The 16,753-nt window shown below is 41.5% G+C and overlaps 1 protein-coding gene across 2 annotated transcripts in view; it reads left to right on the top strand.

The window, feature by feature from the left end:
* The window catches only part of MTMR10 (myotubularin related protein 10), a 61,286-nt gene that overhangs the window by 14,059 nt on the left and 30,474 nt on the right, over positions 1–16,753 (top strand). For both annotated transcript variants that reach the window (XM_083712183.1, XM_083712182.1), the window contains exon 3: positions 7,803–7,939. In XM_083712183.1, coding sequence (XP_083568309.1) covers positions 7,803–7,939 — 137 coding nt within the window. The remainder of the gene's footprint in view (positions 1–7,802; positions 7,940–16,753) is intronic.

Genomic DNA, 16,753 nt, shown 5'->3' with positions numbered 1-16,753 from the left:
TTTTGGGTTTTATGTTGTAAATTGCGCTGTGATCCTAGGATGAAGGGTGGTATAGAAATTTAATAAATAAACAAAATAAAATATCCCACATTTCTCCCAGGTTGGAATTCAAGGTGGCTTCCAACATTTTAAAGTAGTAGTATCAGATACAAAGTTTTTATTTATTTAAAAAAAAAACTAGTTCAAAACAGTAGTTAAAATACATTAAGACCCATTAGAAAAAGGGTTTGGCCTGATAGCCAAGTGATCAGCATCGTCTGCAGCAGGAAGGTCTTAGCTTGCGGGCAGAAGGATGACAAACTTGGAGCCAATCTAATCTCTCTTGGGAGGGAATCCCACACTATGGGAGCTGCTGACTTGTTTTGATCCACGTGAGGGGATGAGGGAAGAGGAAAGGTTGGGGAGTGGGGAGCCTTGTGGGTGCCTCATTGGGGTATGGCATTATAACTTCAAAGTAGGGGCTTGATGTACGTCTTCTGGTTTGTTGTGTGTTGTGGGAAATGATTGACTTATCTGGGGCAGCAATCAACATTGCATAATATTAAAAAGTAATTTTTGTGACCAATCTGAAAAGCCCTACTCTTTTGCTCATTCTTATCACTTCCATCGTAATCACTTCTCTCTCTTTCCTGTAAAATTTAAGTCATCATATCATCAGATCAAGAGATCCTACTGAACAGTGTAAACTGTTACTCTTTCTGCAATGTCCAAATACTTTGGTTTCCATTCTTAATTATAAAATTGCCTCATTTTGAGCCTAGCCCAATGTAATCTGCCATTAGCGTCAGCATCTTAAGCATTAATTCACAGGGAAGGATATTGAATAAAATCTGAACAGGTGGCAACAGTTAAGATAACAGCATGCAATTACTTCTAGATCTCTTGTGGGACCACTAACACATTGTAAGAGCTCATGAAAATTCCCTTAAAGGTTTGTCAAAAAGCACTTCATGGGTTTACAAATAGAATCTCACCAGAATGCAGTTTTTTCCCTTTTGAACTTTAAAATAGCTACTGAGCAAGCTGAACAGAAGATTCATTTAAACATGGATTAGAGGAAATTTACATATAAATGCTTGGTGCATGCTAATAAACCCATTCTGTTTTAATATTCCACTCTTCAGTAAGAACTTATGTGACTGAAAATGCTGTGAGACCATAATCAGGTCAGAACACAAATTTATTCAAGGTTTTTTTCAGTTTAATATACTAGTTTGCTCTCTGGGTACAGTGCATGTGTAAACCACTATATGGTTGAGAACTACATCCATCTAAATATGCTATAAGCTACTGCAGCTGTCCATAAGTGCACCAGGTGCTGGGAGAAATTGTGAGCGTTTTCCCTAGAGAAGTCCTGTGTCCTAGGTAAGACTGAATGATTTGCTGGAAGTTCTTACTTCAAGTCACTTCACTTCATGGGTGGCCTTAGCAAACCACTATTTCTGATCCTCACTACTTTTTTGCCCGCCCTCCCCCAAGCTACAGCTGTCTTGTGGCAGTAATGGTATACAGGTTGATATATTCTGGATTGTTTTATTTGATGTTTTAATGTGTTGTAAACCGCTTTGAGATGGTTTTCTTTAAAATATTGAGCAATATAGAAATGATGATGATGATGATGATGATGATGATAAATAATGTAAATGCCACCACAGAAAGAGTGCCTCGACATTCCGTTGTGGTGACAGCAACCTAGGTTTAAGGTGCCATTTGGAGATAAGCTTATATATCTGCGTTTCTGAAAGTGGCAGGAAGGCATCATAGGGCCCTACAACTTCTTATTTTTCCATGTGCCTATATCCTTTCCCCAGAATATATCCTAGGACATTTCCCATGTCAGCTGAGTGCATGCATTGGTGCTGGATTCCTAAAATGTACTGGAACAAATGAGCTTTTACATCAGAAATGACCCAATTGTAGAAATGTGCAGTAAAAAAAAAAATCTTAGTCAAAGATTTTGAAGTTTTACAGCAAACATAAGCACGTGTTTAAAAGCACAGATACTGCTAAGATGACAAGCAATATGGTACCCACCCTTCAACCTAAAAGAAAATCTTGCCCAGCTTTCAGAAAGACAAGTCATGTTCAGGATGCAGCTGTTGAGTTTTGCTCCTACTTGACTTTCTTGGTTGCATTTCTCTTTGATACTTACATGGCTTCCTTCCTGTTTTTGTCACATTAAGTAGACTTATTACATTACAATGCTTTTGGTACCAGTTAATTTTGCTGGCAATTTGCTCAACAAAACCTAAACACAGAACCCTAAAACATCAGAATACAATGCAACATAGACATGGGGAAAGGGATCTCCAACAAACAGTTGACGATCAGGTGTGTTTTTTTAAAGGTGTCCCATTCAGTCATTCATAGTACAGTATTTACGTGGCTTCAGTGCTCACTATGTGAAGTAACTTTCAGTGTTATGTCTCTGCTGTTTAATAAACAATAAGCTTTCATGTTGTTGTTGTTGTTTAGTCGTTTAGTCGTGTCCGACTCTTCGTGACCCCATGGACCAGAGAACGCCAGGCACCTCTGTCCTCCACTGCCTCCCGCAGTTTGCTCAAACTCATGCTGGTAACCTCGAAAACACTATCCAACCATCTCGTCCTCTGCCGTCCCCTTCTCCTTGTGCCCTCCATCTTTCCCAACATCAGGGTCTTCTCCAGGGAGTCTTCTCTTCTCATGAGGTGGCCAAAGTACTGGAGCCTCAGCTTCACAATCTGTCCTTCCAGTGAGCACTCAGGGTTGATTTCCTTCAGTATGGAGAGGTTTGATCTTCTTGCAGTCCATGGGACTCTCAAGAGTCTCCTCCAGCACCATAATTCAAAAGCATCAATTCTTCGGCGATCAGCCTTCTTTATGGTCCAGCTCTCACTTCCATACATCACTACTGGGAAAACCATAGCTTTAACTATACGAACCTTTGTTGGCAAGGTGATGTCTCTACTTCTCAAGATGCTGTCTAGGCCTGTCATTGCCCTTCTCCCAAGAAGCAGGCGTCTTTTAATTTCGTGGCTGCTGTCACCATCTGCAGTGATCATTGAGCCCAAGAAAGTAAAATCTCTCACTACCTCCATTTCTTCCCCTTCTATTTGCCAGGAGGTGATGGGACCAGTGGCCATGATCTTCGTTTTTTTGATGTTGAGCTTCAGACCATATTTTGCGCTCTCCTCTTTCACCCTCATTAAAAGGTTCTTTAATTCCTCCTCACTTTCTGCCATCAAGGTTGTGTCATCTGCATATCTGAGGTTGTTGATATTTCTTCCGGCAATCTTAATTCCGGCTAGGGATTCATCCAGCCCAGCCTTTCGCATGATGAATTCTGCATATAAGTTAAATAAGCAGGGAGACAAAATACAGCCTTGTCGTACTCCTTTCCCAATTTTGAACCAATCAGTTGTTCCATATCCAGTTCTAACTGTAGCTTCTTGTCCCACATAGAGATTTCTCAGGAGACAGATGAGGTGATCTGGCACTCCCATTTCTTTAAGAACTTGCCATAGTTTGCCGTGGTCGACACAGTCAAAAGCTTTTGCATAGTCAATGAAGCAGAAGTAGATGTCTTTCTGGAACTCTCTAGCTTTCTCCATAATCCAGCGCATGTTTGCAATTTGGTCTCTGGTTCTTCTGCCTCTTCTAAATCCAGCTTGCACTTCTGGGAGTTCTCGGTCCACATACTGCTTGAGCCTTCCTTGTAGAATTTGAAGCATAACCTTGCTAGCGTGTGAAATGAGTGCAATTGTGCGGTAGTTGGAGCATTCTTTGGCACTGCCCTTCTTTGGGATTGGGATGTAGACTGATCTTCTCCAATCCTCTGGCCACTGCTGAGTTTTCCAAACTTGCTGGCATATTGAGTGTAGCACCTTAACAGCATCATCTTTTAAAATTTTAAATAGTTCAGCTGGAATGCCATCACTTCCACTGGCCTTGTTATTTGCAGTGCTTTCTAAGGCCCATTTGACTTCACTTTCCAGGATGTCTGGCTCAAGGTCAGCAACCACACTACCTGGGGTATACGAGACATCCATTTCTTTCTGGTATAATTCCTCTGTGTATTCTTGCCACCTCTTCTTGATGTCTTCTGCTTCTGTTAGGTCCTTTCCACTTTTGTCCTTTATTGTGGAAATCTTTGTACGAAATGTTCCTTTCATATCTCCAATTTTCTTGAACAGATCTCTGGTTCTTCCCATTCTATTGCTTTCCTCTATTTCTTTGCATTGCTCGTTTAAGAAGGTCTTCTTGTCTCTCCTTGCTATTCTTTGGAAATCTGCATTCAATTTCCTGTATCTTTCACCATCTCCCTCGCATTTTGCTTGCCTTCTCTCCCCCGCTATTTGTAAGGCCTCATTGGACAGCCACTTTGCTTTCTTGCATTTCCTTTTCATTGGGATGGTTTTCGTTGCTGCCTCCTGTATAATGTTACGAGCCTCCATCCATAGTTCTTCAGGCATTCTGTCCACCAAATCTAAATCCTTAAACCTGTTCCTCACTTCCACTGTGTATTCATAAGGGATTTGACTTAGATTGTATCTTACCGGCCCAGTGGTTTTTCCTACTTTCTTCAGTTTAAGCTTGAATTTTGCTATAAGAAGCTGATGATCTGAGCCACAGTCAGCTCCAGGTCTTGTTTTTGCTGACTGTATAGAGCTTCTCCATCTTTGGCTGCAGAGAATATAATCAATCTGATTTCGATGCTGCCCATCTGGTGATGTCCATGTGTAGAGTCGTCTCTTGTGTTGTTGGAAAAGCGTGTTTGTGATGACCAGCTTGTTCTCTTGACAGAACTCTATTAGCCTTTGCCCTGCTTCGTTTTGATCTCCAAGGCCAAACTTGCCAGTTGTTCCTTTTATCTCTTGACTCCCTACTTTAGCATTCCAATCCCCTATAATGAGAAGAACATCCTTATTTGGTGTCACTTCTATAAGGTCTTGTAAGTCTTCATAGAATTGGTCAATTTCAGTTTCTTCAGCACAAGTAGTTGGTGCATAAACTTGGATTACTGTGATGTTAAAAGGTCTGCCTTGGATTCGTATCGAGATCATTCTATCATTTTTGGGATTGCATCCCAGTACAGCTTTCGCCACTCTTTTGTTGACTATGAGGGCCACTCCATTTCTTTTATGGGTTTCTTGCCCACAGTAGTAGATATGATGGTCATCCGAACTGAATTCACCCATTCCCGTCCATTTTAGTTCACTGATGCCCAGGATGTCAATATTTATTCTTGCCATCTCATTTTTGACCACCTCCAACTTACCCAGGTTCATGGTTCTTACATTCCAGGTTCCTATGCAATATTTTTCTTTACAGCATTGGACTTTCCTTTCGCTTCCAGGCATATCCGCAACTGAGCGTCCTTTCGGCTTTGGCCCAGCCGCTTCATCAGCTCTGGATCTACTTGTACTTGCCCTCCGCTCTTCCCCAGTAGCATGTTGGACGCCTTCCGACCTGAGGGGCTCATCTTCCAGCGTCATATCTTTTATATGCCTGTTGTCTTTGTCCATGGAGTTTTCTTGGCAGGGATACTGGAGTGGCTTGCCGGTTCCTCCTCCAGGTGGATCACGTTTGGTCAAAACTCTCCACTATGACCTGTTCATCTTGGGTGCCCTGCTCGGCATAGTTCATAGCTTCTCTGAGTTCTTCAAGCCCCTTCGCCACGGCAAGGCAGTGATCCATGAAGGGGATAAGCTTTCATACTATTCTTCTATTAGCTGTTAACATGTTGAGAAGGCATAGGATTTATATATCTGTAGTTTACTCTTCAATTTCAAGCCCAAGAGCACACGACAGGTGCCAGGTTCTTCATCTGGCTTTGCCATATTTGCACTACATCTGGGGACCTTGTTCAGCAAATTCCTCCCATCTGTACAAGTTGCTATGTTCAGTGCAGCAGGTGACTTTATTCTATTTCAAACGAGAGAGAGAGAGAGAGAGAGAGAGAGAGGTAGTATATATTGAAAATACCAGATTGAAATAAAAACAAACAAACCTTAACTGTGGACAACATAAAATAAATCTTGATTGAGGTGGAAGCCCAAGTGTTGGGGCTGGTTTCTGGAACCTAAAATCATACTCTCTGCTTTTTCTTCTGGCCTCCCCCCATCCCTCCCCATCTTTTTATAGCATGCTGTTGCATAGTGATATTTCCTGTTTTAGCATTTTATGCTGCCTCACTTCAGAAAAAGACAGTGCTCACTTTCATACAGTGAACTGAGGATAAGCTATGTATAAGATATTGCAAGTTGACATTAGAGCAAGATGCCAGCTAGCAAAGTGTTCATGGGTGTGTACTTTAAACAGAATCTTTTAATGAAATCAAATTGTTGCATGTGTTTTCTGAAAGTATTTGAAATGTAACTCAAATTTGAGAGAATGTAATTTGGATGTAATCCTCTGGCTGGATTGGTGAGCATGTCTCTGTGAATGTCTTCACAGTAATGTGGTGGGTGGGTTGTTTTCTAGTTTCTTGGCACTCGTCTCTTGTTTCTGCTCTTTGACTATTCAAGTCACACACAAGTGACTGTCGATCTGCCCTCAGAACAGCTTATGCCATGGAAAAGGAAAGTGAAGGAAACTGCACTGTTGCTCACTTTAAGCATTATAGAGAGCAAATACCAGTTTTGCTGCTTACCTTTCCCTAGTGAAGCCAAACTCCTGAACTGTATTATTTGGCAAATAAATAAGGTTGGTGGGGTTTTTTGAGTGGTTATTGCAAGTCAATTTATCGCTTGCTGGATCATGCAGGTTTGGGATGGGAGAGTAGGACAACAAGTGACCTATGTTATTTCTACCTTTTTGGCCTTGCTGGTTGAATAGAAGATCAAACATCTTCCCCCAGCCTTGCAAATAAGGATGGAGGATGACCATACTCCCCTGTCCAGTCTCTTATTGTCATTTTCTGTTGGGGGGGGCATAGACACAAAAGCCATTTTTCTTTAGTCTGGCAGCAAGCAATGCAGAGTACTTTTCACTGCCACCTCTGCATACTCTGCTGTGGTCTTGTGGTTGTATCTGTCAGTATATTTCTAAACAAATCTGATGAGCTCTTCTTTGAAATTGAAGTCTGCAGATCTGGATTAATTAACCCATTAAAAGTGGTGTGACTGTCTAGAGGGATGGAATGATCCAAGGGTTGAAAGGCTTTATAGAATGACCTGAGAGGAACAGTGTTGTGAAAGGAATAGGAACTCTCCTCTTCTTTTTTTATTAGCTATTGTAAACAGCCATTGAAAGATGATGTATATATTTAAATAAATTTTATATCATGATGAGGATGCAGTTTAAAATATTTGGAGGGCTCTTGGTGTATAGAAGAGAAAAATAGTTTTTAGTAACTGGAGATGAACATCTTGAAATTCAGATTTTGCATTGGATTGAGGTGAGGAACCTGTGGCCTTCCAGGTGTTGCTGGACTCCATTTCCCATCATCCCTGACCATTGAATACGTTGACTGGGGCTGATAGTAGCTGGAGACCAACATCTGGAAGACCACAGGTTCCCCAATACCTGTGTAAAGATACTTGGGTATCATAAAGTTTTTTATTCTCCAGATTGGGATTACTTGATTAATAGGTTCTATTTAGTAATTCTTTATGACCCAAGCAATACATACATTGAAGTAAAGCTTAAGCTCCTCACAAAGGAGATTCAGTATTTGCTTCACAACTAATTCCCCCTCCCCCCAAAAAATTACTTCGTAAAATCACAGATTCATGGGTGTGAATTTTCTCCTTGCAGGTTGCTGTGATTAAGACATTGAGTGAATCTTCTTTTAATCTGCTTTCCCCCCCCCCTTTTTAAAGGTGAAATTGTGGTGAATGAAGTGAACTTTGTGAGGAAATGCATTGCAACAAATACAAGTCAGTATGATTTGTGGGGAAAGCTGGTTTGCAGCAACTTCAAGATATCCTTCATTACAGATGATCCTTTGCCACTTCAGGTTGGTTTCTACGCCTATTGAGTTCCATAATACAATTGTTCTTGGCTGACAAGAGGACCCAAGAGACAGACATCCATTGTGGAGGTCCTTGTACCCATGACCTCCTGCTTAGATTATCTGCTGTAGCAGGACTCATCTGTAGCCAGTGCACTTGCAATCCTGAGTCCATACATGTTCCAGGAGTAGGCCTTTTAATTTCCCGAACCATTCCAGGTTCCTTATCTTGAACCAAGCTTAATACCTTGGCTCAGAATTACCTGCATTTGCTGGGAGGGGTGTGTAGGCAGGGAGAAGCAGCAGAATAGCCACACATAGGTCTACTGGGCTCCTCCTGATGTTAGCTACCATATGTTCTCCTGGATTCTTCATTCAGCCCTAATGTGCCAGATTTTGAATGCTTAATATTACGTTGCTTACCCTGACCCCAGTGTGTTAAAGTGGATAGAGTGTTGAATTTGCATGGAGACCAAGGTTCATACGGTAAATCTTGCTAAGTGGTCTTGAACAAGTTGCAATTGCTTGGCCTAACCTACCCCACAGGGCTTCTGTGATGGGAAACTGTGAGTAAAAATATGATAAATGAGTGACCTCAAGGAGTACCCTCACATCCATCCTCTTCTTACTGGCCACTGCCAGCTCATGCCAAAACTGTTGGTGATGCACTTTCCTTGACTTGGCTGCAGCTGCTTTAATGGACAGAAAGTTGTGGGTTCCACAACAAACATGGAATTGCAGCACATCTCTGAATTACTTGGCTGTCATTTTAATGGCCTCGGCAGTGTGCAATACCAGGGAAAGACAAGGCTGAAGCAGATGGATCTGCTTCCTAGTACTGGGCACTTCCCTTGGTGGCTTTGCACATCCGCTGAGAGCTAGGTAGCCCATTGATACCCAGATTCAGGTGGATAGCCATGTTGATCTGTCATAGCCATAATAAATAACAAGATTGATTCTCAGGCATACTTGGCTTCTTTAGATAGCTCTGCTTAGAAGCTGGAGAACAGGGACCTGGCCTGGCAATGAGGGGTGGTGTTGGTTGAGAGATGGGCCACTGCTCGTTCCTGACCTTGATGAAGAATGCTTCTGCTCTGATAATAATAAAGATTAATGTATCTAACATAAGAAGAGCCCTTCTGGTTTACTTAAAAGGCCTCTCTGTAGGCCAGGTTATAGAAGTTGTACTTACCAGGTGAAGCGGCCTTGGAGGGGAAGAGCCAGCGTGCCAGTGGTCCCAATTCTTACTGTGTACCATGTGCTCAGCATCTTAAGAGAGGCACACCCTCTCGGAGGGGAGGAGAAGATGGCCGCCGAACTAGCTGCAGAGTTCTGGAGGTTATCTGAGGCAAGTTCTTAAACTTGTTTTTTAAATAGGCTCGACACCGAGCCAACTTTTGACACTCCTTTTTAATATACTTTAACTCCTCCAGAGTAGTTAAATAGTTCTAATAGTTCTTTTAGCTTGTTGTTTCAAAAAGAAGCCCTCCTTGTTATCTTAATGTCCGGAGGGTTTACTCCTCACGCTGCCGCTCCCCTCAAGTCTGTTCGATAATAAGGAAAACGGGTGACAGCTAATTTATTACCAACCCCGTGTTATGCTCTGAACTATAAGCTATCAAATTACAAACAGCTATCCCAAATCTTGCCTCAATTTGGACTTTAGTCTACAGTTGGGTGGAGTCTCTGACTTCCTAAGAGACTTCCTAAGAGACAAGTTTTTGAAATAGGAAGAATAACCCCTGACTGGCAACAAGATTTACAAATGGTACTTACTAGAAAGAAACGTAGGGACCTGGGGATAGTGACAAGTCCATTGTTCCAGGAGTGCCTTGAGAAACAGAGTAAAATCACGCAATACTTTTCACATACAAGGGACAACGAGAATGGAAATGGAAATGAGCAAAAGATGGCTGAGATGATTGAGTTGAAGCAGGATGAGGCCCTTCTCTTTTCCTCTGCTGCTCAAGATCACTCAACCTTCCCTAGAGGAATACAGGACTCGGAGAATAACAACCAAAATAGAAATACAATGAGCCTGGCCCATGAAATAGTCCTGGCTGAGATATTATCTTCAGAGTTACAGGAAGAAACCCGAAACTCCCAGAAAACCCAGACTTCATCTATGGGCTCCCAGACAGAAAACAATGACTGCTATCCTCAGGACTGGCTGCTCTCTATAAATCTGGATCTGGCAGCTATGAAAAAATATTTAACAATAACAAATGGGCTGCTCCTGACACTAGTGGAAAATTATTCCCTCCAAGCTAAAGGCTCAGAATTTCATGGTGCTGATCCACCAACCATCCCTCAAGAGCCAGAACATATAAAGCAACCAGCAACCAGCAAGTGCACACAAGGATCATCAGCGGAAAATCATTTACAAGGAAAGGACATAGGGTTGTATGTCTCTGCCCCCAAAACTGAATCTTCTACTCAAGTAAATCAAAAGAAGCGAGGTATCAGCAAGAGATCCCATAAGAAGAAAGCTGAAACTAAAAAGAAAAGTAAGAACATAAAAACTGCAAGGAAATCTGTCATAAACCGACGTGCATGTAAAGTATGTTGGAGAAGACTATATAAGCTGATTCCAACAAAATCAAAAACAAACTCTAATAAACCTGCTACACATGGCAGCAGAGAGAATAACAGTGTGGATCCAGAAAAAAAGATCCAGCTGAAGTCTTTGAAAGAAACACCATTGCTGCCTAACAAAACAAGTGAGGAAACGAAATCACTACTCGGGTGCTCTATGCTGAAACCTCAAGGATCCACAAATATTAAAGAAGACTCACCCCATACCATTGATTATGGCAGATCTCAAGATGAGCCAGTAGCAGGGCAAGATCTGTCCCAGGATAAAGGATGGAAACTGATACTGGCAGATAGGAAGTTGGCTTTTCTAAACTACCCGAAGCCAAAGGGCTTCCTTACACAGAAAGAACGCTCGGTGCATTTTGTGAATACTTTAGATGATATGCTGCCAGGGAAAATAAGATTAAATGACATTACCTCAGTAGATTTCATATTCTATAATGGATACTCCCTGCGAGTGATTGCCTCCTTCAAAGATCAAAACTTGGCCAAATATATATATAGATCAAGACACTTGCTGTTAAAGAAAAGGATAACGGTAACAAGATATTTTGAAAACAGCACATGTTTGAATTTGCTTCCTGATGATATCACGACAACTGAGATAAGATTCACTTGTAAATCAAAGGAGGAGAGAGGACACTCAAAAGACAAACTGGAACATATTGAGCAAGGGCCCTTGAAACTAAGACAGGAGATGAGACTGCCTAATGAGGGGACTGATAACTTCTATCCAGAAGAAAAGGCATTAATAAATCAGTTTGGATTGTTGCCTTTCCTTGCCCAATCTGAGATCTTGGGAAGATTGGAGACCCTTAGAAATAAGCTAACAGAGATGAATGTTCAGGAAAAAGCAAGAGAGAAAGATCCGGCAACGGACCAATTAAAGAAAGAGAACCTCTCTGAAAAAGCCAAGATAGACCCCATGAAGGACTACTCCTATAATACCTCTGCAACTGCAGAGATAAACCTGATAGCAACAGATCTAACACAGTGCGTAAGGGACAGTAACAAATTACCATCTAAGAAGGAAACCATCCCTATGACAACCACAACGCGCTCTTGGACCAGCATGAGATACCTGGATGAGGACGAACTTGGTACTAGACAAATAGAACACTTCAAGGTAGATTCGCCAAAAAAAGGAGTACTGATCACTAATGTTAGCACGTTGCACCCTTCAATCGATTCCATTGAGTACTTGGGCGATAATACATCTATGGACATTGCCAAAATGAACGAAACTCAATCAATAGACAAAAAGATAGGCCCTAAAAATCTTTTAAAGGCAAATTGACTAAGATCAACTTTTGGCAAGACAACGTGCAACCTTACCTTGCTAACTTGGAATATTGCAGGTTGGCAAAAGAGGGCTTCTGACCAATCCTTTACTAAATATATTCAGAGACATGACATTGTGTTTCTCCAGGAGACCTGGAGCACAAGCGAAGTGGAGTTAAATGGCTTTTCTGCGTTCTCCCTCCCAGGTCTTTTAAGTACTAGAGGGGGGCGAGTTAAAGGTGGGTTAGTTACTTTAATCTCAACAAGGCTAAGGGCCATATTTAAAAAACTAGACCCATTAGACCATTTGGCCACAGCTGTGCAGGTACAGTGGAGAACCCACAGCTTGCTGCTGATTAACGTATACCTACCCCCACAAAGAGAGAAAAGACTGATAAGAAATACCTGGGCTCAGTTAGAACAGTATCTTGACAAACTATCAAATCAATTTCCTGATGCCTCTGTAGTGGTGGCTGGCGACCTAAATGCCAGAACTGGACAATCTGATGAGGCTTTGTATGCCCATTTCCATGAAACAGCCCCCATTATAGAGGAAGCCCACTCAATACCAGCTAGAATCTCAAAGGATAAAGGCTGTAATTATGCTGGCCTATGCCTATTACACTTGGTCAATAAGTTGGACTTGGTTATACTGAATGGCCGTACTGAGGGGGAGAAGGTCGGAGAATTCACATTTATATCTAACAATGGCGCCTCCACAATTGATTATATAATCGTGTCGTATGATCTTCAAAACAAAGTTCTGGAATGCAAAGTGGAGGAGCGCTTAGACAGTGACCATCTGCCATTAAGTGCACTTGTAGTTGCGGGAAAGGATTTATCCTGCGCTGAGAAAATCGAATATTCGAGCCCTACAGCTTTGGAGCTCAGATATTCTCGTATTAGATGGACAGATGAACTGCATAAGGAAATTTCAAGTAGGCTATGCTCAAAGGAATTCCTCACTAAGAGAGATAACCTTATAACTTCCTCAAGCCATGAATTAAAAATAAATTTATTTCAGGAGTTAATTTCACTCCTTCAAGATTCCCTGAAGGAAAAAAGGAACAGGTCAAATAGGCAATCCTCAGTATATAAAAACTCCAAACCCTGGTTTGATCAAGAATGCCAGGACATGAAGCTAAACTTACTGAAAAAATACAAGAATTATAGATCTGCCAATTTACCCCAACTCCCCACGGTCTGGTTTGAAGATAAACGAAATTATAAAATCCTGATTAAAAACAAAAAACTCCTGGCACAGAAAAGAGAATGGAAATGCCTAATAGATGCATCCAGAGAGAGAGACTCGGCCACCTTCTGGAGAATGGTAGCGAATGGAGTGCGATCTACCTCCTCAGAAGTGGAGTATACTATACCTGCAGGGACTTGGGAGGCATTTTTCCAATCATTATATTCAGCTCTGCCTTTGACACAGCCACTAACACAGTGTGCGGCAGGTGATGAGTGGCCTCCGGTGTCGGTTGCGGAGGTCAGGAGGCTTATTCAGGCACTCAAATACAGAAAAGCCCCGGGAGCAGATAATATCTCCCCTGAGCTTCTCAAAGCCAATATTGACTGGTGGGCCCCAGTCCTTGCCACCCTATTCACCAGCATAGATCAAACAGCAATAATACCAGAGGACTGGGGATTGGCAATCATCGTTCCCATATTCAAGAAAGGCTGTAAACTTGATCCAGCCAATTACAGACCAATCAGTCTCTTAAGCATTATTAGCAAACTCTACGCAACTCACTTACGTGAAAAGTTTGTGGACTGGCTGGAATGGGAGCACATCCTTAAGGAAGCCCAGGCTGGTTTCAGGGCACATAGATCAACTTTAGACCAAGGACTGGTATTGCAACATCTAGTGGAGAAATACACCTCAAAGAAAGGAGGCTCCCTCTATGTAGCCTTTATAGATTTCAAATCAGCTTTCGATTTGATACCCCGGCACAGACTTTGGGAAAAATTAAGTGCCACAAACATCGACAGACGTCTTTTGCTTCTTATCCGTAGACTACATGAAAACACTCGGATCCGTGTTAGATGTGACCGTTATGGGAACCTATCAAAGGAAATCCAAAGTTTCCATGGTGTCAAGCAAGGCTGTGTTCTTGCCCCTATTCTATTTAATTTCTACATAAACTCCTTAGTCAGAAAGATGGAGGATGCAAGTACTCATCCCCCAAACCTAAATAATATACCAATCCCAGTCCTTTTGTACGCAGATGATGCGGCACTTATTTCCTTCTCTTGTGTGGGTCTAAGAAAACTTTTACGAGCTCTTACAGAGTATTGCGAAGCTGAACACCTAATAATAAATTACACTAAATCAAAAATTATGGTGTTCTCCAAGAGAAAACTCCGACATAAATGGAAAATTAATAATCAACCTATTGAGCAAGTAACATCCTTTAGATATCTTGGAATAATCTTTGATGAGAAGGGATCCTGGTGCCATCAGATTAAGAATTCCATGGCAAATGCGCAAAGATCTTCCAGAGCTATCATAAGATTCTTCTATAGAAAAGGAGGTCAATATGTTCCTGCTGCCTCCCAGGTCTTTGTCGCAAAAATACTTCCACAACTGATGTATGGCACCCAGATATTTAACTGTCAAAAACTCAAGTCCCTGGAATCTGTACAAACTAAATTTTACCGCTCCCTACTAGGGTTACCTACCTGTGTTTCCAACACAGCCATTAGGCTGGAGGTAGGTCAACTCCCTATCAATGCCAGGATATGGATCCTGAAGATTCACTTCTGGCTAAAACTCATATTTTTCCCAGTGGGAGTGGCTCCATTGACTCTATTAGACCCGTTCCAGTCTAAATGGAGATTGTTGCTCTATGAAAAATTGAAGGGCCTGGGGCTTTCCCCACAAGAACTTATAGCCTCAGGTTTTGAAAAGGCTAAAAGGATGGTGAGCCAGCGAATAGGAGATGTAGAGCTTCAGGACCATATGAGCAAGATAGATAAATATCCAGCCATCCAAGATTATGGAAAAGGGTTCAATCTAACACCATATTTGCTGGATTTACAAATCGCAAAATACAGGCGGGCGTTTACCCTTACCAGATTTGATGTACTGCCATCTGCCTTACTAAAGGGCAGATACGTGGGCAAACCCTATGCTGAACGAGTCTGCCCATGTGGTCTGAAAGAGGTGGAAACGGTTTCACATGTGTTGCTACACTGCGACCTCTATGGGGATATCAGGTCACTGTTTATTTCCCCTATCGTTCAGAAATTTCCAGGTCGATCTGAATCTCAGCGGCTGAAAATCCTACTAGGAGATAAAAACCCAGAAGTAACACTGAAAGTGGCCAAATTTTCTGCGGCTGCGATCAAGCGGAGGGCATTAGCTGTAAAAAAGTAAAAGACTTGACCCCTGGACAAGCCCCCTCATTTTTTAAGTCTATACATATATTGTAGTGCGTGTGTGCATGTGTGTGTGTGTGTGTGTGTGTGCATATGTGTATTGCTTTTATGTATAATTTTACAATTTTTAATTGACACCATTACTCCCCTTGTAAACTATCGTTGTTGTTTTTTCTGGTCTATGACCGTAATAAATTAATTCATTCATTCATTCATTCACACCCTCTCTGTTTTTTAAAAGAAAAGATAAATAATTGCTAAAGCATCAGTTCTTTCCCACACTCTTTGAATTTGAAAATCCAAACCAAATAACTTCATTGCACTAGCCATTGGCAATGACAGATCTGAATAAAAATTATGAAAGTGCTATTAAAGAATTAGAAATGGTGCAAAACCAATTTCTCAATTTGAAAATCGGTGCAAAACAAAGTGCCTGGAATGAAAATAAATTTGATGTAACTTGCCATGCACTTCAGCAACAATGGTTCCCATTCATCAGCTCTTGTGTGCACTGGGGCTTCCTGATTTTCTTACATGAGGAGATAGATATCTGGTGTGTACAAAGTGGGGAATCACCACATGTGCAAAGAGCATTTTCCTAGAAGAGAACAGCAAGCCCGGGCTTTGATCAAATTTACATTGCTTATTTTGCAAATGTAGTCTTGTTTTGTTTATAAACTTAAAAGTAGACACTGGAGTTTGATAATGATGCAGGTCCTGCTGATTTGCCTACTTGCATGTTGAAATTTTAGCGGGGAATGTTATTGTCATACATCTAGATTATTGTTTTAGTTTACAAGAAAATAGGAGTAGTTTGGAATGAAATTCCAAAGGCACACAACAATATGATCAGTGCATTATGAATTAAAGTTCTTTTAGGGCACTCCAAATAGTAAATCTAGCATAATACAATAGTACCTCGGGTTACATACGCTTCAGGTTACAGACTTCGCTAACCCAGAAATAGTACCTCAGGTTAAGAACTGTTCTTCAGGATGAGAACAGAAATCGTGCCCCAGCGGTGCGGCAGCAGCGGGAGGCCCCATTAGCTAAAGTGGTGCTTCAGGTTAAGAACAGTTTCAGGTTAAGAACGGACCTCCAGAACAAATTAAGTACTTAACCCGAGGTACCAAAGTACTATCAAAACAGTTGCACAGTATAAGTTAAAACTAGTATTAAAATATCAATAAAAGAAGGAAAGAGACAGCAGATATCTTACCAAATGCTGAAAATACTTATATGGAGATTAAAAATATACAAATAAGAACTAGACCAAATAAAATTTTAAAACTGCTAGATGATAGTAATGAGATACTGCCCTAAAAAAGCTCACCACCATGTTCTTTGGTGCAGGTTAATTCTGTGTCCAGGGCAGCTGTCTACCAGCTCCACTTTGTATGACGGCTAAGACCCTACCTACCTGCACCCTTTCTTGCTAGAGTGGTACTTGCTCTGGGGCTACCTTTGAAGGTGACTTGGAAACTACAACTGCTCCAGAATGCAGCAGCTAGACTGGGAGTGGCTACCAGGACCATATAATGCTGGTCCTAAAGGCATGAG

Source organism: Podarcis gaigeae, assembly GCF_964106915.1.
Source record: "Podarcis gaigeae genome assembly, chromosome: 14".
NCBI classification, from domain to species: Eukaryota; Metazoa; Chordata; class Lepidosauria; order Squamata; family Lacertidae; genus Podarcis; species Podarcis gaigeae.
This window is presented reverse-complemented; position numbering and strand designations above follow the sequence as displayed.